Here is a 23,798-nt window from a genome sequence, read left to right on the forward strand (position 1 = left end):
GAGGGTAAATGATTGACTTAAAACCATGCTCTACTTGGATTTTCCCCAGGATTCAATGTGCATGAAATACATTGGCTGTAAAATATTTCCATATGATTTGCTTATCACTTAGATGAAGCATTTTCATGTTAGCTGCTCTAAAAGCTGTCATGCAGAGAGAGGTAACTAATGCAGTCCCCAATACCACACATCAGTGGGACTAGATATTTTTGGAGCAATTTCCCTCTATGTCACATCAACATTATATAGGGCAGACTTTCCTTACAGTATGAAACAGCAGCAGTCACCTATAAAATGCTACTTGCAAATTAAAAGTTCTAAAAATTGAATGGAGTTTTTCTATGGTATATGGTATATAAGAGCATATGTGTTGCAAGACTGGCTGCATTTAATTAATGGAGTGTAAGGGACAAGGATCATGGGTGGCTTTTTGTTTTTTGATAATGCAATAAGGTATCATTATTTGTCTATGATTTTCTTTTAAAAGTATAGGGACTGAAAACATCTATACTCCTTGGCCATTTCTCTTGATTCCTGTTGAGTAGATTCCAAGAAGTGGAATTTCTAGCTTAGAGGATTAATGCACCTGAATATTTTGTAGGTTTGACATGGGGCTTGTACCTTTGGCACTCCTGTCGCTAATGCATGAGTGACTATTTCTTCTCAGCCTCACCGTCAGTGTGTATTGGCATCTGGGTTTTTGCCAATTTGATAGGTCAGGAACAAATTACGTTCTTGATCTCTGCTTTACTGTAAGAGATAGAAGGTATCCTGTGATAGGGAGAAGTGATCAAGCACTGCAAGAGTTTGAATGGACTCCTTTCAAAGTGTGAGCTCAGCTCACAGCCAATGATTTCCTCCCCTGCCTCACGCACAGAAGTAGCCAGAATTATACTGGATGACCCCACTTCTGTAGCCATAAATGACTGAACCAGGGGAAACACTTAACTTCAGGCCATTCAGATTCTCTCCACTAGGAATTAGGGATTAGAACTGAATAACAGCCAGTTAATTTGAGTGGGCCTGAATTTGTGAATGTGTAGTGGAGGCAAAACTTTCCCTCTACTCTCTTAGGGTCTTTGGCTGGGCCTGAGAATTAAACTGACATAAGATAGGTTAGTAGGAGAAAGGCATAAAATTTTAATATAAATTTTATATGACATAGGAACTGTCATAAAGAAATGAAGACCCAAAGAAATGGCAAAAACTACACGTTTTATTAATATGTTGGGTTGAACAAAGAGAGGCAATTGTGGAAAAGTAACCTAAATTATGCTGGGAAGCTAAAAGGAAGATAATAATTCTTTTAACAAGGTCTATTTGTACAGAATTCTCTCAGCTAAGACTCCCAATTGAATAATGTTTCCTTTCTCCTGATACAGGGAGGACATCTTTCACATGGGAGATTTTAATTTTCTATTTTCAGGAAGAAAAAGGCAGATTAGAATGCCTTTCTTGTATCTGCTATTTTTCAAGTGCCTTTAGCTGAAAGTAGTCCTTATGCCAAAGTGGAATGTTTTAGGTGGCATATTTTGCCACCCTTCAAATGCAAATTTAAGAGTTTTGGGCTGGCCAGATTCCTCCATGTGAACTGAGACTCCAGGGAAAGTCTGTCTGTGGAAAGAAACAGATGAAATAGAAAGCAGAGAGAAACAGTCTTAACACTTTCCAAGTCCTTGTTCTAGTCTCTTCCTGAAGCCCTTGGATTGTGCACATTTCATATTCAGCTAGATAGCTAAGGTTGGTTTCTGGTTTTTGCAATTACCATGTAGTTAACACGGTTTGTAAAAATCACGCTTCACTTTAGTAATTTGTTTAAAATGGAACAAATGTTTTTGGCATATTTCAGTGACATATGATTTTTATTTTCTTGTTTTCAGAGACAGGGGCTCACTCTGTTGCTCAAGCTGGAGTGCAGTGGTGCAGTTGCACAATCAAGGCTCACTGCAACCTTGACCACCAGATTCAAGTGATCCTTCTACCTCAGCCTCATGAGTTGCTGGGAATACAGGTGTGAGCCACCACACCTGGTTAATTTAAAAAAATATTTTTGTGTGTATAGAGATAGGGTCTCAAACTCCTGGGCTCGGGTGATCTTCCTGCTTCAGCCTCCCAAAGTACTGAAATTATAGGCATGCCACTCTACCCAGTTTCATTGTCATTATTCTTGATGGATCAGTGCACACAGTTGAGTTTTTTTTTTTTTTTTTTTTAGGAGGGGGGTTTACACTTGTTACGCAGGCTGGAGTGCAATGGCGCGATCTCGGCTCACCGCAACCTCCGCCTCCTGGGTTCAGGCAATTCTCCTGCCTCAGCCTCCTGAGTAGCTGGGATTACAGGCACGCACCACCATGCCCAGCTAATTTTTTGTAGTTTTAGTAGAGACGGGGTTTCACCATGTTGACCAGGATGGTCTCGATCTCTTGACCTTGTGATCCACCCGCCTCGGCCTCCCAAAGTGCTGGGATTACAGGCTTGAGCTACCACGCCCGGCCGAACAGTTAAGTTCTTATCTGTTACCATGAGAAGCAAAGTAGTGGAAGTGGTTAAGAACTCACTCTGAAGTCTGTCTGGGTTCAACTCCCTATCCGCATGTTCCCTCATTTGTGAAATGGGTAACACAGTAGTAGTTACCTCACTGGGTCATGATATATACAATCTGGGTGTTTCATGTAGTAAGTTCTCTTCAGCCATTGTGCCTGTCTACTCTTGAGGTAGGTAAGAAATTGGCCAAGAACATCTTCTTCATTAGATAAACAGTCCTCTTAGCTGATAAACAACTTTGGAAGGAGAAAACCCAACAAGATCAGCGGTTCTCAAAGTGTGATTCCCTAGACCAACAGCATCAGCATCATTTGAGAACTTGTCAGAAATGCAAATTTTTGTGCCCTACCCCCAATTTGCTGAATCAGAAATTCTGGGAATAGGGCCCAACAATCTATAGTTTAACAAGCCCTCCCCTCCCCTGGTGATTCTGATGCTCATTAAAGTTTGAGAACCACTGAATTACATAATCTGGAGTATCTGGTCCTAATTAGACCCATATCCTAAGATCCTGTTGTTTGATCCTTAATGACTTTTTACTTGACTACTAGGTATTTTTCTATATTACTCATAAGTTAGAATTATTGAATAATTGATATTTTCTGGCAACATTGTAGCTCAGTCCTCTAATGCTGAAAAAAAATTGGTATTTGGAAGAATCATCTTGTTTTAAATTAAGTTTTTGGGAATTGACTTCAAAGCCATATGAGTTTTCTGGCTGTAGAAATGCTATTGAATTGGTAATTAGTTTTAAGAGGCTGAGGCAGGAGGCTCGCTTGAGGCCAAGAGCTTGAGGCCAGCCACAGCAATATAGCAAGACTTCATCTCTACAAAAAATTTAAAAATTTAGCCAAGCATGGCAATGCATGCTTGTAGTCCCACTCAGGAGGCTGAGGTGAGAGGATCACTTGAACCCAGTAGTTCAAGGTTTCAGTGAGCTATGATCACATCACTCCTGCCTGGGCGACAGAGCAGGACCCTGTTTCCAAAAAAAAAGGAAGAAGAATTAATTTAAAAAAAAAACCTTTCTCTGGGCCAGCCGCAGTGGTTCACACCTGTGATCTCAGCACTTTGGGAGGCAGAGGTGGGCAGATCACCCAGGTCAGGAGTTCAAGACCATCCTGGCCAACATGATGAAATCCCGTCTCTACAAAAATACAAAAATTAGCCAGACATAATGGCAGGTGCCTGTAATCCCAGCTACTGGGGAGGCTGAGGCAGGAGAATTACTTGAACCCAGGAGGCAGAGGTTACAGTGAGCCAAGACTATGCCATTGCACTCCAGCCTGGGCGACAGAGCAAGCAAGACTCCATCTCAAAACAAACAAACAAAACTTTTTCTGAGGGACACTTCTGGATTTTTCATCCCTGAAAGTTCTGAGGGAAAAAAAAAATCTGGAGCTATAGTCTGTTGGTTTTCTGAGTCAGTGTATTCTGATCGTTCTGTAAGTACGCGCTAGCTGGCATAAAGACTAACAGTTGCCAATGTCAACTACAAATCAAATTCCAAATATAAGATTATAGAAGTTTGCCCATGTCTCTTGTAAAAACAGGAAAAGGTGAAAATAGATGGGAGCCTCTGTGTTTTCATACCCTTCCAAGGAATGATTGCTTAATTTAAGAATATAATTACTGTTATCTTTCAGTTATATCTCTGTGAGCTGTTAAACATTCAAACTATACTTAGTCAAGTTATCTCTATGTGCTAAGTCCCAATGGAATGAATTCTGGGATTTTCCTTTCTGACTTAATGCTGAGAATGTGGCAAATGCCACATTTAATAGCTACTGTAAGATTCTATACTTCTGAGCCAATGGGATTCATACTTATTTAATTGTAGACATATTGAAGAGTTGATGAACTGGGTGATATAAGAACAATTGGAATAAAACTATGTTTGGAAACTATCTATCTTAGGTATTCCAAATGGTATTTGTAAGCCTTGGTAGTATAGAAGGAGTGCAAACAAGGAGTACAGAATATCAAAGTACACAGGTTATATTTGTTATCTATCATTGAAGAAATGGTGTCTTCAAACAGCCTGTGGGCAGAAAATTAGCTTTCCAGTTTTAGGGAGGAAACTTTAAGAAAAAAGCAATTGCTGGGCGTGGTGGCTCATGCCTGTAATCCCAGCTACTCAGGAGGCTGAGGCAGGAGAATCATTTGAACCTGGGAGGCGGCGGTTGCAGTGAGTCGAGATTGTGTCACTGCACTCCAGCCTGGGTGACAGAGCGAAATTCTGTCTCAAAATAATAATAATAATAATAATAATAATAATTATAGTTTGTATAATTTTAAAAAATTTATTCCAATGATGTTACTTTGGCAATTTATGAGTAAAATAAGACTCTAGAATAAATTTATTCCCAATTGAACAAGAATAAGAAGTCATACTAGCATTTATCTTTTCATTTCAGTCTGGCAGATTAAATTGCCTTTCTCAATAAATACAAAAAGATAATGGAGAGATGACAGCTTCATCAACAGCAGACAAAGTAAAAAGAGGCCACATGCAAGTAGGGTTTTCTTACCACTTCTAATTTCTACCCATTCCTTCCTCTAATAAATATTGAGATGACTGAAAAAATTCTACCTAATATTATGTATGCTATTTGCAGCTGAGTTTATTAAATGCAAAAAACAAACAAACAAAAAGACTGTTTTCCATCCTTCTGATTTTTTTCTTCTTATAGCAATAGGACAATAGGTAGTGTATTAAAATATACACATTCTTGAAAAAAATTCATGCTATACTTTTCTTTCTGTAAAAATTGAATTTACATGGGCACTAAAAAAATCTCTCATTCAACCGGGCACAGTAGCTCACACCTGTAATCCCAGCACTTTGGGAGGCACAGGTGGAAGGATCACTTGAATCCAGGAGTTTGAGATCAGCCCAGGCAACATAGGGAGACTCATGTCCACAAAAATAAACAAAATTAGCCAGGCAAAGTGACACATGGCTGCAGTCCCCCTCTACTTGGAGGCTGATGTGGGAGGATCACTTGAGCCCTGGAGGTTGAGGCTGCAGTGAGCCGAAATTGTGCCAATGCACTCCATCCTGAGTGACTCTGTCTCAAAAAAATAAAGATAAAATCTCAGTAATTCAAATTTTGTAAGATGTTCTACTTTTATTTTCCGTTGGAAAGAATGAAAGTAGTAATGTAGAAAAAATTTTATTTGGAAGATTAGCTACTTATAAATGAAAGGTTTGTTTAATAACCATAGTGATATGCTCTGCTAGCCATTTTAGGGAAAAAGAAAAAATAGGTGAATATTTAACTGATTTGGGGAAGAAGAGAAACTTCTAAGCATAGGAGCAATAAAAAAGACCTCCAGGCCGGGGGCAGTGGCTCACACGTGTAATCCCAGCAGTTTGGGAGGCACAGGCGGGCTGATCACCTGAGGTTGGGAGTTTGAGACCACTCTGACCAACATGGAGGGTTAGGATTAGGGTTAGGGTTAGGGTTAGGGTTAGAAACCCTAACCCCATCTCTACTAAAATACAAAAAATTAGCCAGGCATGGTGGCACATGCCTGTAATCCCAGCTACTTGGGAGGCTGAGAGAGGAGAATCACTTGAACCTGGGAGGCAGAGTTTGCGGTGAGCTGAGAATGTGCCATTAGCCTGGGCAACAAGAAAGAAACTCCAACTCAAAACAAAAAACACAAAACAAAACAAAGCAAAAACTCTGGAAATAATTCATAGATTTGTTTGCATAAAATCTTTAAAATTTTCTATAAATTAGAAACCACCAAAATTTTTAAACAATTGAGAAAAGTTGAAAAATATGTTAACAAAAAAAAACCACTCTATAAAATATTTTAAAGAAGTTTATTCTGAGATAATATGGGTGACCACTGTCTGAGGAAAACACAAACCCAAGAAGCCTTAAGTGGTCCTAAGGCAGTCAGATTAGTTTGGTTTTATTTATTTTAGGGAGGCAGAATTTACATGCAAAGACATAAATCAATACATGGAAGGTATACATTGGTTAGGCCTCAAAAGATCGGATATCTTGCAGCAGGGGTTTGCAGGTTATAGGTGGATTCAGAGATTATTTAATTTGCAATTGTTTAAAGGAGTAAGGCTCTGTCTAAAACTTGGAGTCAGCAGAAAGGAAAGTTTTAAGTTAAGGATGCTATGTGGCAAGACTGATGGCCTACAGGTTTGACTTAACTCTTACCTGGCATGACCTTAGGTCTTATTTATAACTTAGTATCTTATTGGCAAAGAGTCTGTTTTGTCAGTTTTAGGATCTGTATTTTAACTTTAACAATGGTCAGTTATTGTGCCTAAACTCCAAAGGGGAAGGGATATAATGAGGCATATCTGACCTCCCTTCCTGTCATGGCAGGGAATTCAGTTTTTTAAGGTTTTTCTAGGGTTCCCTTGGCTAAGACGGGGTCTGTTCAGTCATCAGAAGGCTTAGGATTTTATTTTTAGTTTAAAAATATATGCAATTTGTGATCATAAATGATAATGTCTTTAATATATAATGAACATTTACAACTCCATAAGAAAAAATAAACATCAGGTAAGATGACCAAAGGATCTGAATGGATGATTTACATTAGAAGAAATTTTTAAATAACCTTTAATCTCACCAGAAATCACAAAGATAAGAGTTAAAAAACAAAATGCCATCGAATTACTTTTTTTTTTTTTTGAGATGGGGTCTTGCTCTGTCAGCCAGGTTGGAGTACAGTGGTGTGATTATAGCTCACTGCAGCCTTGAACTCCTAGGCTCATGCAATCCTGCCTCGGCCTCACAACAGAGATTTCTTATACTCTGTTAAGTATAACCTACTGTTGGTGATAATACGGTGCTTTGAGAGCCGTCATGTGTTACTGAGGAGAATGTATCAGTAAAACCAAGAGCACAATTTGACAAATAGATGCTAAAACCTCAAATATTTATTCTTTGACATACTTCTTCCATTTCTGGGAATCTAAGGAAATTACTGAAACTGTGTCTTAGCTCAGGCTTAGGTATAACAAAATACCATAGACTGGGTGAGTTAAACAACAGAGATTTATTTTCTTACAGTTCTGCAGGCTGGAAAGTCCAAATCAAGGTGCCCACAGAGTTAGCCTCTGGTGTGGGCTGTTGAATAAAAATTATAGAAGGCAGTTGTTTTGGACTAAGCTCCTGAACCAGGCCCAACAGACCAGACTAAACATCAAAATGGAGTAACTCAGGCTGAGGTTCCATATCACTAAACTAAAACTAAGTTGTTATCTAACCTTCTGAGAAATTAGAAACTTTCATGTCCACTGAGCAGTAACAAGGCACCTTGCCCCTGCCTCCAAAGTGTCAAAGTAGATTGAACAGGGAACTTGGATCTTTATGCCCACCTGGCGGTAGAGAGGTGGCACTCCCCTTCTTGCACCAGCATGGTATCAGAGGAAGCTTTTTAAAGCAAGATGCAAATAAGATTCAAAGTCTCATAGTGATAGATGCAGGAGCAGATAAAGAAACCTTGCACAGAGTCTTGCCTGGGCATGCCTGCAACAGACTGGGGGCCCATATGCACATTGAAAGAATGAGGCAGAGCCACCAGGAATTCATGCCTTATGCAGAGGGAGGAGCTGGATCTCTTCAGCTCCTGTGTACTGACCTGGCATTCAGTCTGTGAGGTGAGAATCTGTTGATGGACCCTCTCTTTCTTTGCGGAGAGCTTTCTTTTCACCTAATAAATACATCTTCACCATTCAATGTGTCCGTGTGCCTAATTTTTCCCAGTTGTCAGGCAAGAACATGGTTTTTAGCTTAACTAAGGAGCAAAAAATCCTACATCAATAGCGTTATACCCAAAATGTCCAAGACAAAATAGAAGATCACATATTGTATGAGGAACTAGGAAAATCTCAACTTGAAAGAGAAAATTCAATCAGCAGATCAACACTGAAATGACGCAGCTGTTGGAATTATCTGAGAAGGATTTTAAAGCAGCCACTATAAAAATAATTCAACAAGCAATTATGAACATCCTTAAAACAAACTAAAAAGTTAAAAGTCGAGCAAAGACACAAAAGACATTAAAAAAATGAAAATTTTGAAAAATGCAATTCAGAAGGCTAAAGTGGGAGGATCATATCTCTCTCTCTTTTTTTTTTTTCTCCCCTCTCCAAGACACTATTTCTTAAAAAACAACAGGGCTGGGCATAGTGGTTCATGCCTGTAATCCTAGCACTTTGGAAGGCTGAGGTGGGAGAATCTCTTGAGTTGGCTATCCTGGGCAACACAGAGAGAACCTGTTTCTACAAAAACAAAATTTATCCCCATATGGTGGTACATGACTGTGGTCCCAGCTTCTTGGGAGGCTAAAGTGGGAGGATGGCTTGGGCCTGGGAGGTTGAAGCTGCAGTGAGCTGTGATCATGCCATTGCACTCCAGCCTGGGTAACAGAGTAAGACCCTGTTTCAGAAAGAACCACAACAAAAACTACTGAAATTAAAAGCTCAATGTATGGGCTTAGCATCAGAGTGGAGGAGACAGAGGAAGGAATCAATGGACTTGAAGACAGAACAGTAGAATTTACCCAGTCTGAACAACAGAGGAAAAAACAGACTGAAAAAAAAGAAGAAAAAAAAATAACAGTCAGAGTCTTAGCAATCTGTAGGACTATAATAAAAGATCTAACATTCATGTCTTTCAGAGTTCAGAACACTTAATACAATCCAACAAGAGAAAAACACCACCTTATCTATTGAGGAAAATTAATTTGAATGAAGTAAATTTTTTATCATCAATCATGGAGGTCAGAAGGAAGTGAAAGAACATTTTCAAGAGCTAAAATAAAAAAACCTTTTAATCAAGAATTCTATATCCAGTGAAATTATCATTCAGGAATAAAGGGAAAATAAAGATATTCTCAACAATGTAAAACTGATAGAATTTGTCATCTCTATATCTGCTCTAAAAGAATGGCTAGAGGAAATTCTCTAAATAGAATGCATAAAAGAAGGAATCTTGAAATATCAGGAAGGAAGGACAATGAAAAAGGCAAAAAACACAGGTTAATACAACAGACTTTTCTTCTCGTCTTGAGTTTTCTAAATTATGTTTAACAGTTGAAGTTAAATTATGTTTAACAGTACCTGATGTGATGTATGTATGGGAAATATTTCAGACAATGATGTTGTAAGTGGCAAAATGGAAAACAACTTAAAGGATATAGGTTTCTACATTTCCCCGGAACTGGCAAAATGTCATTACCAGTAGACCTAGTAGACTTTTGTGGTACTGAAATAGTTTTTTATCTTAACTTTGGTGGTGGTAACAGAAATCTACATGTGCTAAAATAACATAATACTATACACATACATTATATCAATGTTAATTTTCTGATTTTAATCTTATGCTATAGTCATGCAAAATATAACCTTTAGGGAAACTGGATAAAGGGCATGTGGGACCTCTCTGTACTATCTTTGCAACTTCTTGTAAATCTATAATTATTTCAAAATGAAATAATTTTAGAACATGTTTTAAAGAATACTTATTGACATAGAGAAATGATCAAGGATGATATTAAGTGAAAAAAGTAGGATATACAATATATTAGGCATAACCAAAAATCTATATGAAAAAACCCACAAAATTAAAACTAAAACCTTACATGTCTTACTATAAATGTAATAGACACTATCAAGCACAAGGGTCAAGACCATGATAAGCTTTGAAGTCAGGGTGACCTGGGTCTAGTCTTGCTTTGTCACATATGTGCTGCATGATCTCAAGGAAAGTGTTCACATTTTTAGGTCTCATTTGCAGAATGAAGATAATAATAACTGAGTTGTTGTGAGGATTACACAAGAAAGTACATCTAATAAACTTAGTACACAATATGTCACATAAAAAGTGGTAAAAAGCATTAGCTATTATTATTATACAAAGAAAAATATAGTGCTAACAGTGGCTTTTATTGGTGATAAATTGTGGATTTTAAATTTTTTTACTTCTTTACATTTTTATGTCCTTAAATGTCTATAATGAACCTATATTACTTTTTATGGCACCATAATTCACATATCATAAAATTAATATATTTTATAATTGTTTTCAGAGATGAGGGTCTCACTATTTTGCCCAGTTTGGTGCCAAACTCCTGGCCTCATGCAATCCTCTTGTCTCAGCCTCCCTAGTCGTTGGCATGAGCCACTGCATCTGGCCTACTTTTATAATTTAAAAAAAATAGGAAAATGTTCTAACTTGTCCACTTTAAGGGAAACTAATATAAGACAACTAGGCAAGTGCACTGAACATCAGTGCCTTGCAAAGAAATGTAAGTTAGGTTTATTACTATATTAAAGAGGTAAAGCTTTGACTTTTCATGAACCATTTTAATACTATCATTTTTTCCTCTATGTATTTTTCTTCCAGTAGCTTGTCTCACTTGTATCTGTGGAATTTTAATTTTAATTTATGATAACATGGAGTGGCTAATGCTGCTGAAAGAAGATTTTTGTTACCTAAGACTTCCAAGTGAAGGAAGCATGCCACACCATGCAGGGCCACAGGGGAAGCACCAGGTTTGGGTCAGGAGGCAGAACTGAAAGGAGCAAAGAGATAGCCTAAGACAGAATCCTTCCTGGGATTTCCACAGGAAAATGCAAGCCAGGACAGGTTAAACAGTTAAGGATTGGCTGGTTTGAATAATTCTGGCAGACCCTGAGGCACAAGGGCTATTTCTGGTTGTCTGGTACTGGTCCTGGGTTGATTTAGAGCAGTAGAAATATTAGCTCAGTGTGTGAGAATTAGTAAGGAGGTGCTTCATACTATGGGTTGTCAATCACAGGGGAGATATAAACAACTCTGGCCACTAGTTTGGCCTTGTGAGTAATGCATGACAAATAGAAAAACAAACAATCTAAGAAAACAGAGTTAGAATATAACTGAGGTAGAATTTGTTAAATTCTTATCTATACAATAATCATTTTGAAAAGAATTCCAGAAATCCTTCATATGGAACTTTGAAACTGTATATAGTGCATAATCGCCTTCAATGGTGCAAAGGTGTATGAAAAAGAAACAGAAAATTATCTTGACTCTGGAACTCATTAGAGAAAAACAAGGGGAAATGGAGAAACATGAAAAAATATAAAAGCAGGCTATGGAAGACTTAGGACTCTGGTACCATTAAACTGCTTATTTTACTTATTCTATTATAATAGAAGCATAATTTTTCATATGCAATATTATGTAGACTTTGAAACCAACTGACTGAGTATAAATTTCCCTGGGTTTACTAATTGTGAAACAGTGAGCAAGTTATTTCACCTTTCTACATCTTGGTGTCTCCATCTGTAAAAGTCGAGGAACTGAGAGGGTTACCCAAGTTCATATGTGATGCCTGGCCCATAGGAAAGTTGTTGTAAGTTTTAGATCTCATTATTGTTTGAATAACCAGATTTCACTGAATATAAGAGGCTGTTTTTTCTTGATCTTACCAGAAGGTGTCAGTGGAAGTTTTTTATACTTTCACATCATGAGTGATACTGATTGAAAGAAATTGTAAGATGTAATCTAATTTCAGAGGAGATGAAATATTTTGAAGTATATATTTTAGAATGTCTAAAATAAGTTTTGCGCTCTCATTTAATACTAATTTAATGATGTGTGACAGTCACCAACAGATAATTTAAACTGGCAAAATAATTCATTTCAAATACTAAATAATATAACTTCTTACTTCTGTAAATTCCATTTTGTTCAATCTTGGTTCTGTTGAGTCAGTAATATCCAATTGTTTGCAGTATGATTCTATTTATGGAATGAAGATTATTTGCTAGTTAGTTTGGTTGTAATACATATTTGATATTTATACTATAGTGCTTTAAAAGAATATAAAATTATAAGCTAATGTCTACTCATAATTACAATAAAGTGAATGACATATAGTTGGGTAACATACCAAATACTACAAAATTATTACTTTTCCTGGCTTAGCACGCAAACCAAATACTAAAAAACGAGCCTATAATTTCAATGTCTAGATTGGAATAAAGCAGAGATAAATATGCACATCAATAGTATAAAAGACTACAAAAACATCTGTTTTGGTTTATACCAGCATTTATGCTAGCAAGTCTGAAAACATTTCTGCAAACTTTCTTTTTAAAAACTTTATTTTGTCTTTAATGTTTCTTAACTACTACATAAAAATGTTCTTTTAGTTAACTAATTCAAATATACAAAAATATAGGCAAAAAACCATGAATATCTTCTTTTTTCTCTACCTCTCATTAGCACTCTCATTCCTCTCTGCCCCAGATGAAACCACTGTCAACAGTTTGTCATCCTTCTAGCAACCTTTCTATGCATTTCCATATGTGTATATAAATGTGTATATATACACGTACCTTTTGTTTTTCTATATGTAAATATGATCATTTTGATGTACAACTTACTTTTTCATTTGCCACTCATAGTAGCTTTTTTTCAAATAGGACCTGGGGCTCAGGGAAATTTTGTAATGTGTATATAGACCGGGAGTCATCAACTGCAGTCATGAACTTGAATAAGAATGTTCATAGTATGTATAGTGATAAGAAAGCTTAAAAGGAAACTCTGGAAAACAAAATTTAAGGTGTAAGCAAAAGAAGAGTAAAGAAACAAAAACACTAAAAGGTGATCAAAAATAGAAGAAAAAAATAGAATGATATCACAAAAACCAAGAAAAAAGAGTTTTATAAATTAGAGTGATCAATAATGATGAATGTGATAATTAGTTAAAGACTTTTAAACCTTCATTTGATACACAATTTATGTAATCCTTACAGATCTTGCCAAGAGAAAAATACATGAAAGCTCATGATGAAAGAAGTACACACTGGTTTCCTCTCCTACTTCTAATAGTAACTCTTCCTGTCCATCATTGGCTGGCACAGGAGCATAGAAAAGACTTTTCAATCACTCTTGAATTTTGTAAGTGCTAATTATGAGATATCAGTTATTGCGGCCATAGGAGGACTATATAAATTTTCATATAAGTTTACGCATTAGATGCTGACATTTCCATCCCAGACCTTCCCCCAAACTTCAGATGATCATGCAAACCAGACTGGTTTCTAGCAGTAACAGTTGCTATTAAATATATGTGTCTGTCTCTGACTGGAGTTTGAGCAACTTAAGGGCAGGAAACATGTCTTGTCAGTCCTCTTTGCATTCTCTACCTCATTACAGTATCTTCAACTAAGTGAGGGCTCAATGATTGTTGACCAAATAAATGAATGGTACAAAAAATAAATACTGTAGTATAGGTGAGAGAAGAAACAGTCACTGTCAATTGGAACACTCTGTAATTTCTGTAATTTTATCGGGATCCTAAACTGAGTTCTCTTAACTCACTCCTTCTGTACCTTCATTTGAAAATATAAGAAGTTATTTCAATGATTTTTTGAAACAAGAGTGAAGGACAAGCTGACTGAAGACTTGCAGGCTTTGGATAATGTGAGACCAAGTAGAAAGAGAAAATGTTGTCAGTAAGGCCCAAATCATGTTTGGAGATCAGTGATCAGGAAGATGGGAAGGGTATTTTATTTTTAAAAGTGACAACAGATTTCAGACCATGTATCATTGTCAATGCAACAAAAGTATTCAAAAAATTAAATGGAAAAAAAAATCTGTTGGATATAAATTATGTAAATCTCAGGACCCAAACTCTAGCTCCTATGCAAAAAGAGAGTTGTTTTTTTTTTTTTTTTTTTTTTTTTAACCTAATTTCATATAGGGAAATCTTTCTGAAAACAAAAGCATCAAAATCTGCGAATCTCCATAGGAGTGGTACTGTCCTCCTTTCCTCCCAGAGAGCATGATGGAAATTTGTGGGTGAGTTTTTATTACCACAATGATGAGGAATAGGAGCAGAGGCAGAACTCCTGTAATTCCTGCACAATAAAGACTTCCCCCCTCCTGCAGGACATTCAAGTAGATGAAAAACCTGCTTATAATAATTTTGAACCTAGAACTCAACTCTAGTTTACATATAAATGCAGAATATAATTTTGCTGTGGAATTTTCCAAGAATGTAACTTCCATGAAAATTTGAGAGGGAATTATACTTTGTTTAATTCTACAACTTTATCAAGAGTTGTTCACCATTTCAGAAATTGTGTAGTAGGAAGTAATATAAATTGTATCTGAATTCTAATACAACACACCTGTGTCAGTCTGCATTTCTTGAAATTCTATGTATATATATTCATTTTGCCCTCTTCCCTAATGTCAAATACAAATAAAATAGTCGATTGTATACAGTTTTACTTTTCTGAAATCTAAAAGTTCATTTTAATTAGGTAGAAATGTCTGACTACTCCATTATGTCTTCTAGTAAAGTTGTAGCAAAGCATTTATATATTGAAATACAGTGCATGTAATTTATTTTTTAGAGGGAATCTCCCTCTGTCACCAGGCTGGAGTGCAGTGGCATGATCTTGGCTCACTGCAACCTCCGCCTCCTGGGTTCAAGCAATTCTCCTGCCTCAGCCTCCAGAGTAGCTGGAGGTGCCTGCCACCATCCCGGCTAATTTTTGGATTATAGTAGAGTCTGGGCTTTCACTGTGTTGGCCAGGCTGGTCTCAAACTCCTAATCTTAAATGATCTGCCTACTTCCCAAAGTGCTGGGATTACAGGCATGAGCCACTACACCAGACCTCTGAAGAAGTCTTAAGCCTAATATCTATAGTAACAGAACTGGATGAGATTCCCCAGGGAAATTTATGTAGCAAGAAAAGAGAACTCAAGGAACAACATTTGAGAAACAAAGAATGACCCCAGGAGGGTTATAACTAAGGTGTAGGTTATAAGAGTGGGTAGAGTCAAGGAAATTCAAACTAAGGAATTTAGGGAGGCAGTGTTCAACTCTGGTGAATCTTAGCATGAGTCACTGTGCCTGACCAGTGCCTATCATTTTCTTATTCCTTTCCTTATATTTCTCCTTTCTATCACAGTTATGACATCATATTTTTCTTTTAAAATTTTGTGTATGTAAGAAATATTTTCTAGGAATGTCATAGTATAATAAGAGAGTATTGGAGAATATGGTAATAAAATGGACACCAGACTAAAAGGATTGAGAATCACAGATTGCTTTTCTCCTTTTATACATTATCTGGAAAGCATGGAAGAGCCTAATTGCATTGACTCTTCATCTGAATTCAGTGTCCCCCACCCAAAAAAGAGATAAAAATAAAAATATCAGAGTAATAGGCAGACTTACCAAGCTTGAAATCTGGATTTTGAAAGAATTCATGAAGAGCATTCTGAATCTGCAAATCAAAAGAGAAAAAAAAAAATAAAGAAACCATATGCTACTCCTCAGTTACCACATATTTGTTACTTTAGACTAAAAGCCATCTATAGTCTTTCTATTTTAGTATTGGGTGATCTTTCCAACTCAAGGACAGAAATAGCAATAAGTCACATGTAATTTCTACAAGGGGTCTTCAAAAGTTCATGGAAAATGTGTATTATAAAAAACTATGCATGGATTTCAAAATTTTGCACAAAAATAAACTTGTAATAACTTGTTATGTCTAAACAAGATCTAGCTTGAGTAACTAAAAAGGATAAGACATCAGTTTGAAGAAAGCCCCTATCAGAGCAACACAAATTCTGCTTAAATTGAAGCAAAAACATTAAATTTATGGTGAAGCTTGGCTGAAAGGATTGTGAAATCACTGGTGTTTTATAAAGTGTTTAGGGGGACAATGCTCCAAAGAAATCAGCAGTTTACAAATGGATAATTCATGTTAGGAAAGGATGAAATGATGTTGAAGATAAAGCCCATGGCGCAGACCATCCACACCAGTTTTCAAGGAAATAAAATCATCTTGCTCATGTCCTTATTGAAGAGGACTAAAAATTAACAGCAGAAGCAATAGGCAACACATAGACATCTCAACTGGCTCTGCTTACACAATTCTGACTGAAAAATTAAAGTTGAAAAAATTTCTAGTCAATGGGTGCCAAAACCATTGCACCCAGATCAGGTGCAGATAAGAGCAGAACTTCAAACGGAATTTTTAAACAAGTGGGATCAAGATCCTGAAGCATTTCTTCAAAGAATTGTAACAGGAGATGAAACATGGCTTTACCCATGTGATCCTAAAGACAAAGCACAATCAAAGCAATGATTGGTTACCAAGAGGTGGAAGTGGTCCTCTTAAAAGCAGACTGATCAAGAGAAGGTCAAAGCAACAGTTTTGGGGATGCTTAAGGCATTTTGCTTGTTAACTTTCTGGAAGACCAAAGAACAATAACATCTGTTTACTATGAGAATGTTCTGAGAAACACTAGCTAAAGCTTTAGCAAAAAAAAAAATGTCTGGGAAAGCTTCACCAGAGAGTCCTCCTTCACCACAATAATGCTGTTGCTCATTCGTCTCATCAAACAGGGCAAGCTGTGCACACTGGCACACACCTGTAATCCCAGCTACTCAGGAGGCTGAGGCAGAAGAACTATGAGCTTGTGCGAACCTGGACAAAATGGAAACACCTGTCTCCACTAACAAAACAAGAACAATTTTGTGAGAGTTTCAATGAGAAATCATTAGGAATCCACCTTACAGTCCTGATTTAGCCCCTTCTGACTCTTTATTTTCTAATCTTAAAAAAATCATTAAAGGACTCCTATTTTTCTTCAGTTAATAATGCAAAAAAAGACTGCATTGAAATGGTTAAACTCCCAGGACCCTCTGTTCTTTAGGGAATGGACGAAATGGCTGGTATTATCACTTACAAGTGTCTTGAACTTGATGGAGACCCTTTTTATTTATTTATTTGCCATTTAAAAAGTAATGGCAAAAACCACAATTACTTTTGCACCAACCTAATATTTGAGATGGGGTTTTGCCACGTTGGCCAGGCTGGTCTCGCACTCCTGGGCAAAAGTGATCCTCCTGCCTCAGCCTCCTAAAGTGCTGGGATTACAGGCCTGAGCCATGGCACCCAGCCTGATGGAGCTTATGTTGACATATAAAGTTTATATTTTTAATTATATTTTAATTCAATTTACCCACACAGTTTTTGAAGTCTCCCCTTAAGGGTATAAAAAGTTATTTTACATATATATTCTCAATGATTCCCAACCTTTTTGTGTGATTAGGACTGAGATGCTGACAGTGACCCCATTTTGCCTCCTACAGGGGATATTTCTAGCAACTCTCAGACCTGGCATGATGGAGCTAAGGCACATTTGGCAAGCACTTTGGCCATCCAAAGAATCCTCTGTACTTCTTCATTCTTCAATTACTAAAGATAAAACTTCAGAGTTCTTCTTGGTCCATTTTTGAAACCATTTTATTTTTTAGAGAAGTTTTAAGTGCACAGGAAAACTGGGCAGAAATTACAAAGAGCTCACACACACACACTCTATACACATACACAGCCGTATACTATTATTAATATCCTGCACCAGAGTCAATAAATCTACACTGACATGTCATTATCACCCAAACTCTGTAGTTTATATTAGAGGTCTCTGCACTGTAGCTTTGACCTCCTGGACTTGAGTAATCCTCCCACCTCAGCCACCCGAGAAGCTGGAACCACAGCCTGGCTAATTTTTAAATTTTTTTGTAAAAACAGGGTCTCCCTATGTTCCTTAGGCTGGTCTTGAATTCCTGGCCTCAAGCAATCTTCCTACCTTGGCCTCCAAAAGTACTGGGATTATAGGTGTGAGCCACCACACCCAAAGAGATATGTCTTCTGTGAATATTTTCTCCCAGTCTGTGGCTTGTCTTCCCTGGTCTCTTTTTAATCATTCACTTTAAACTGAAAATATGCTTAGCATTGTATCTAATGAAAAAGTATTTCCAAATCCATATATACCTAAGAAAACCATTTAACTCTTAGAGTACAGTTGTTCTCTAGAGCTAAGTGACAGTCTCATGGGTCTCACAGAAGTAGACACACACACACACACACACCCCAAACACACAAATGAAATATATGTCTGTTTATAATGATGGGTTTGGGAACCTTAGCTAGAGTCAAGATTTTAGAAATCTAGCTAGAATTTCTTTTTTTTTTTTTTTAAATGCTCAAGAGAAATTGAAGGAATCAACTCTTATGGACCAGACAAGTCAAGGCTTACCTTAGCAGTACTGAAAATTTCAAGGGAGGCTTCTAGTATGCTACTCAATATTCTAGCAACTGTCCTCTTACCACTTACCCCACCTACCTTTCACATATACCCCCCATTTTCTTACCACTGACACAGGAATCATTCCTTTAGGGTCTAGAATCCACTCATCGAATTGCTCCTGCAGAGCCTGTTTCCGTGTGTTGGCCACCTTGACTTTGATTTTGCCTATGCTTTCTCTTTGTTTTCTATTCTGTTTAACATTCTCTTTCATCCTGGATACTCTGTAGGATGTAGATATAGAAAACATGTTGAGTTGATACCCTTGGATTTAGTTCAGATTAGAATACAGGAATTCAGAATCTCTTTCAAACTGCTTACCTGTTTTTTTCTCCATGAAATCTTTGTTTCAAGTCTGTAGTGAACCCTTCTTTCCCCAAGCACTTAATGAATTTGGCATTAATCATAGGGTACTTTCTACTCTTTGACTTTTTATAGAGGTAGGCCTTATTTTACCCAACTAAATACTAGACTTAAGAAGTATTGATAGGATTGTAAATTAGTACAAACATTATGGAAAATGGTAGGGACATTCCTCAAAAAACTAAAAACAGAATTACTGTATGATCCAGCAATCTTATTTCTGGGTATTTACCCAAAAGATCTGAAATCAGTTTGTCAAAGAGAGGGCTGCACGTCCATGTTCACTGCAGCACTATTTACAATAGCCAAGTTATAGAACCAACATAAATGTCCACCAACAGACAAATGGATAGAGGGAATGTGGTTTATAAATACAATGGAATACTACACAGCCTTTAAAAAAGAAGGAAATTCTGTCATTTCTGATAGCAGGAATGAATTGGAGAACATTATGCTAAGTGAAAAAAGTCAGACACAGGAAGACAAATACCACAAGTTCTCACTTATTTGTGCAATATAAAACAAACAAACACATAGAAACAGAGAGTAGAATGGTGGTTACAGAAGCTGGGAATGGGGGAAATGGAGAGAGGATGGTCAAAGGGTACAAAATCTCAGACAAGATGAAGAAGTTTTTTTTTGAGATCTATTGTATTGTACATTTCACAATTGCTGAGAGTAAATTTCTAATGTTTTCATCACAAAAAAATAATATGTATTTGGGTGATAGATATACTAATTTGTTTGATTTCATTATTTCACATTGTATTCAAAAATTAGAACATCACTTTGACCTCACAAATGTATATAAGTTGTTAATTTACAACTTAAAAAACAGGTAGTAAAAATAGCTCTAGAAGATGCTATATGTACTGAAAAGGCAAGATTGGATGCAGTAAGGCCTTAGGGTACTGAGATTCTCTCTTCCCTGGACACAGATATCATCTGAAAAGGTTGATTTCAGGTCTAGGGTGGAAGCCTAGAAGATGCATTTATACAAGCATCCCAGGTCATTCTGATGCCTTGGGTGAAACTTTTGAGAAATCTGTCTAGCAGTATATCTTGGCTAATTGCCTTTATCTAGCCAAAGTCACATGCTTTGCCAGTCACTGCTGATGTCCTGAGCATAAAAGTTATCCTTGCAGCTACAACCGTACCACTCAGGTTAAGAATGGGGGAAAAACTGTGCCTATGTGCATCACTCCTATTAGGACTCCAAAAGCCCCAAACTGGCTTTGATCAAGATCAAAGAAATTGGCTCAGAATAATAAAAATAGTCGCTGGTTTCAAGTGCAATTTTTTCCCAACAATATTTCAGGCAAGTCTTCATCTTTCATAGAAGAAAGACTAAGGCGATCTGACATATTTTAAAATGCAAAAATATTTTCAGTGGGAACTGGTCAATTGGATACCTCTGATAACACAAAGACTACTAAAAATCTAAGTCATTACCTTATGTCCATATAAGGTCTTCAAAATTCTCTAGAAATACAAGCATTCAAAAATGAACTTTGAAGTTTGAAAATTAAAGCAGACAGGCAGTTTAATAGTACAGAAGGGGCTGTGTCTGAACTGCTGGAGGATTAGTAAGTATTTTTTAAATTTTTATTTATTTTTAGTTTTTTTGAACGGAGTTTCACTCTTGTTGCCCAGGCTAGAGTGCAGTGGCGTGATCTTGCCTCACTGCAACCTCTGCCTTCCAGTTTCAAGTGATTCTCCTGCCTCAGTCTCCCCAGGAGGTGGGACTACAGACACCTGCCACCACGCCTGGCTAATTTTTTGTATTTTTAGTAGAGAAGGGCTTTGACCATGTTGGCCAGGCTGGTCCCGAAGTCCTGACCTCATGATCTGCCCACCCTGACCTTCCAAAGTGTTGGGATTACAGGCGTGAGCCACCGCACCTAGCCTTAACAAGTATTTTAAAGGAGTGCTAAATTTCTCTGATGCAGTTGCTAACCAGCCAGATCTCTGATTACCACTTAGCTCTCAGAGCTCCCAGTCTCTTCTGCTTGTCTCCCCTTCTGCTATTTATCTGTTTCATCCTCTGCTGCTTTTTTCTCTCTCCGTCATCTCTAGCTAGGATTCTTCTCAATTTCTGTCTTCATTCCTCTGTAGCTCTCTCTTCTGTATCTGTGTTTTCACCCAGCTATTTTGCATTATTCATTCATGCACTCACTCACTAAGCCAATCACTCACTCATTTGTTACATAAATATTTATTCAGCACCTACTATGGATTCTGCCATTATAAAGCTTAGGGTCCAATGGCAGAACAGAGAGGTAAACGATATTTTATAGTAAGTACTGAGTGCCTCCAGATTCCCATGTGACATAAAAATGAATTCACAAAATTGGTTTTCTATCATTTTCCCATCTGCTTGAAATATCTTTCTCCCTCTCTTTGCCTGCCTAGGTCCTCCACAGGCTTTAGGTCTCAACTCAGACATCATTTCCTCCCATTTATTGATGTCCATATTTAGAAACAAAATCTAGTTTTGTGCTTCTGGGCCATTGTACACGAGACTCAAAATATAATCCAAATGGATTTTAAATTGATTGTGTCACTCATTCAGGGAATGAATAAAATTTGTCTTCTATAGCCTGCATTATCTCATGAAGATGTTTACATTAATTCAGAGAATTCTAAAGCATCCAAAACTCTTAATTTGGGCAGTACAGGGTAGACGTAGCCTATAAGCAGATTCATTCTAAGTATAAGGGGACTGGAAGGGAAGAAAAACCACAGTATGGAAAATTGCAAAAATAGTTATAAATTCTTCCCATTCCTTTTTGAATGTCTGTATGTATGCAACATAACTTTGTAGCTCCTCCCATGAAGAGGTGGAGTCTATTCCTGTACTCCTTGTATCTGCCTCTGGCCATGTGACCTGCTTTGGTCAATGGACATCAGAAAACCAAATGTAAGCAGAAAGTTGAAAAGTGCTTGAACACTGGGGCTTGCCCTCTTTTACTGAACTTGGGAGTCCTTCCACTATAATACCACCTTGGAAATGAGCATAGGTTCGCCTGCTGGATGATGATCCAGTTACCTACATTGCTTTTGCAAAGAGTCTGACAACCGCTACAAAAGTAATTAAGACCATCACTTTTGGTTGTTATTCTGAGAGTAAAGGGGGTATCGTTGAAAGGTTTCATCTTACTGCATTGCATGAGTGAGTCCAATTGATACCATGTGGAACAGAGATGAGCCATGACCCCAGCCCAAAGTTACCAATCTACAAAATCATGAACAAATGAATGCTATTGCTTTAATCCATGAAGTTTTGGAGTATTTTGCTATGCAGCAAAAGCTAACTAATAAAACAGTTTTCCTATATAAATGAGTGTTTTGAAATCTTTTAAAGAAAAGCATAGTATAAATCTGATTAAAGAGTAGAAGCAAAAATGCTTCCCCACTCTGGTTGTGACAATCCAAATTCTATCCATCAATTCAAGCTGCATAAGGAATATCTTCTATTTACAGAAACATTTGCCTATAGATCATATCAAAAGTGAATGTTGATTTTGTCAAAACTGGTTCTAATCCGCTTAAGTGGATAATTGACCATGAACTTTGAGTGACCTCAGTATATCAGACTATTGCTACACTTAACTGAAGACACTTTCCTGACCACTAAAAACTGGGACTTGTTTGAATCAATCATGTACAGACCTATGGACTCACTCTGTCCTATACAATGTGATCAATTTTTAATTCTTATAAGTATAGCTATTATAAAACAATTAAAAGCCCCTTCCACAGATCATTCAGTGGAGTCTTCACTGGTGTACTGGCAAGTTAATAAGCTCAGTGTTTGTTTGTTTTTAAGCTTTTGTGGTCTTAGTTTCACAAAGCTAAACTGAATTTCTTGCCATTCCTGGAGTATGTCCATATTATTCCTGTGATGAGTATTCCTATTAAAAATCCATATATGACATGTGTGCCTACTTATTATACTAACTTCTGATTTTCTCTTTGTTTATTCAATATATATATTATTACATAAATGAAGATCCTGATATAATGTAATGACTTAAGAAAAATCTAAATAATTTGTTAATCAATGATGTTTAAGCAGATGAATAATTAGGCCTCTTCATAATTTTCTAAAATGATAAAGAACATTTATTATAGCATCCTCATTAACTGTTGATCATTAATTCCAGGTATTTCAAAGTTAAACATTCAATTACTCTAAATTAAGGGATGTGTGAAAATGAGGTGATGCTCTCATAGTTATTGAGCATTAAGACTATCTCATAATAATCTTACGTATTTAAAAACAAAAAAGCAGGCCGGGCGCGGTGGCTCACGCCTGTAATCCCAGCACTTTGGGAGGCCGAGGCGGGTGGATCACGAGGTCAAGAGATTGAGACCATCCTGGTCAAAATGGTGAAACCCCGTCTCTACTAAAAATACAAAACATTAGCTGGACATGGTGGCGCGTGCCTGTAATCCCAGCTACTCAGGAGGCTGAGGCAGGAGAATTGCCTGAACCCAGGAGGCGGAAGTTGCGGTGAGCCGAGATTGCGCCATTGCACTCCAGCCTGGGTAACAAGAGTGAAACTCTGACTCAAAAAAAAAAAAAAAAAAAAGCAAAAATAAAATAAAAACAAAAGAAAACTTTCATCATTAAGGCAGACTGTAATAGGTTAATTAATTAACAAACATTATTGAGCATTACTCATAAGACACAGTGTTAGATGTTGAGAATTCAATGGTGACTAAGACAGACATAGT

General features: G+C 37.1%; 1 protein-coding gene across 1 annotated transcript in view; it reads right to left on the reverse strand.

Moving 5' to 3' along the window:
* The window catches only part of EFCAB5 (EF-hand calcium binding domain 5), a 133,828-nt gene that overhangs the window by 62,836 nt on the left and 47,194 nt on the right, over positions 1-23,798 (reverse strand). Inside the window, exons 5-7 of the mRNA XM_032279329.1 lie at positions 18,763-18,919; positions 15,772-15,820; positions 12,244-12,314 (exon numbers count right to left, since the gene is read on the reverse strand). Of these exons, the coding sequence (XP_032135220.1) occupies positions 12,244-12,314; positions 15,772-15,820; positions 18,763-18,919 (277 nt within the window). The remainder of the gene's footprint in view (positions 1-12,243; positions 12,315-15,771; positions 15,821-18,762; positions 18,920-23,798) is intronic.

The sequence above is a fragment of the Sapajus apella genome, unplaced genomic scaffold, assembly GCF_009761245.1.
Source record: "Sapajus apella isolate SASKATOON/1434 unplaced genomic scaffold, GSC_monkey_1.0 scaffold12, whole genome shotgun sequence".
In the NCBI taxonomy this organism is placed as follows: domain Eukaryota; kingdom Metazoa; phylum Chordata; class Mammalia; order Primates; family Cebidae; genus Sapajus; species Sapajus apella.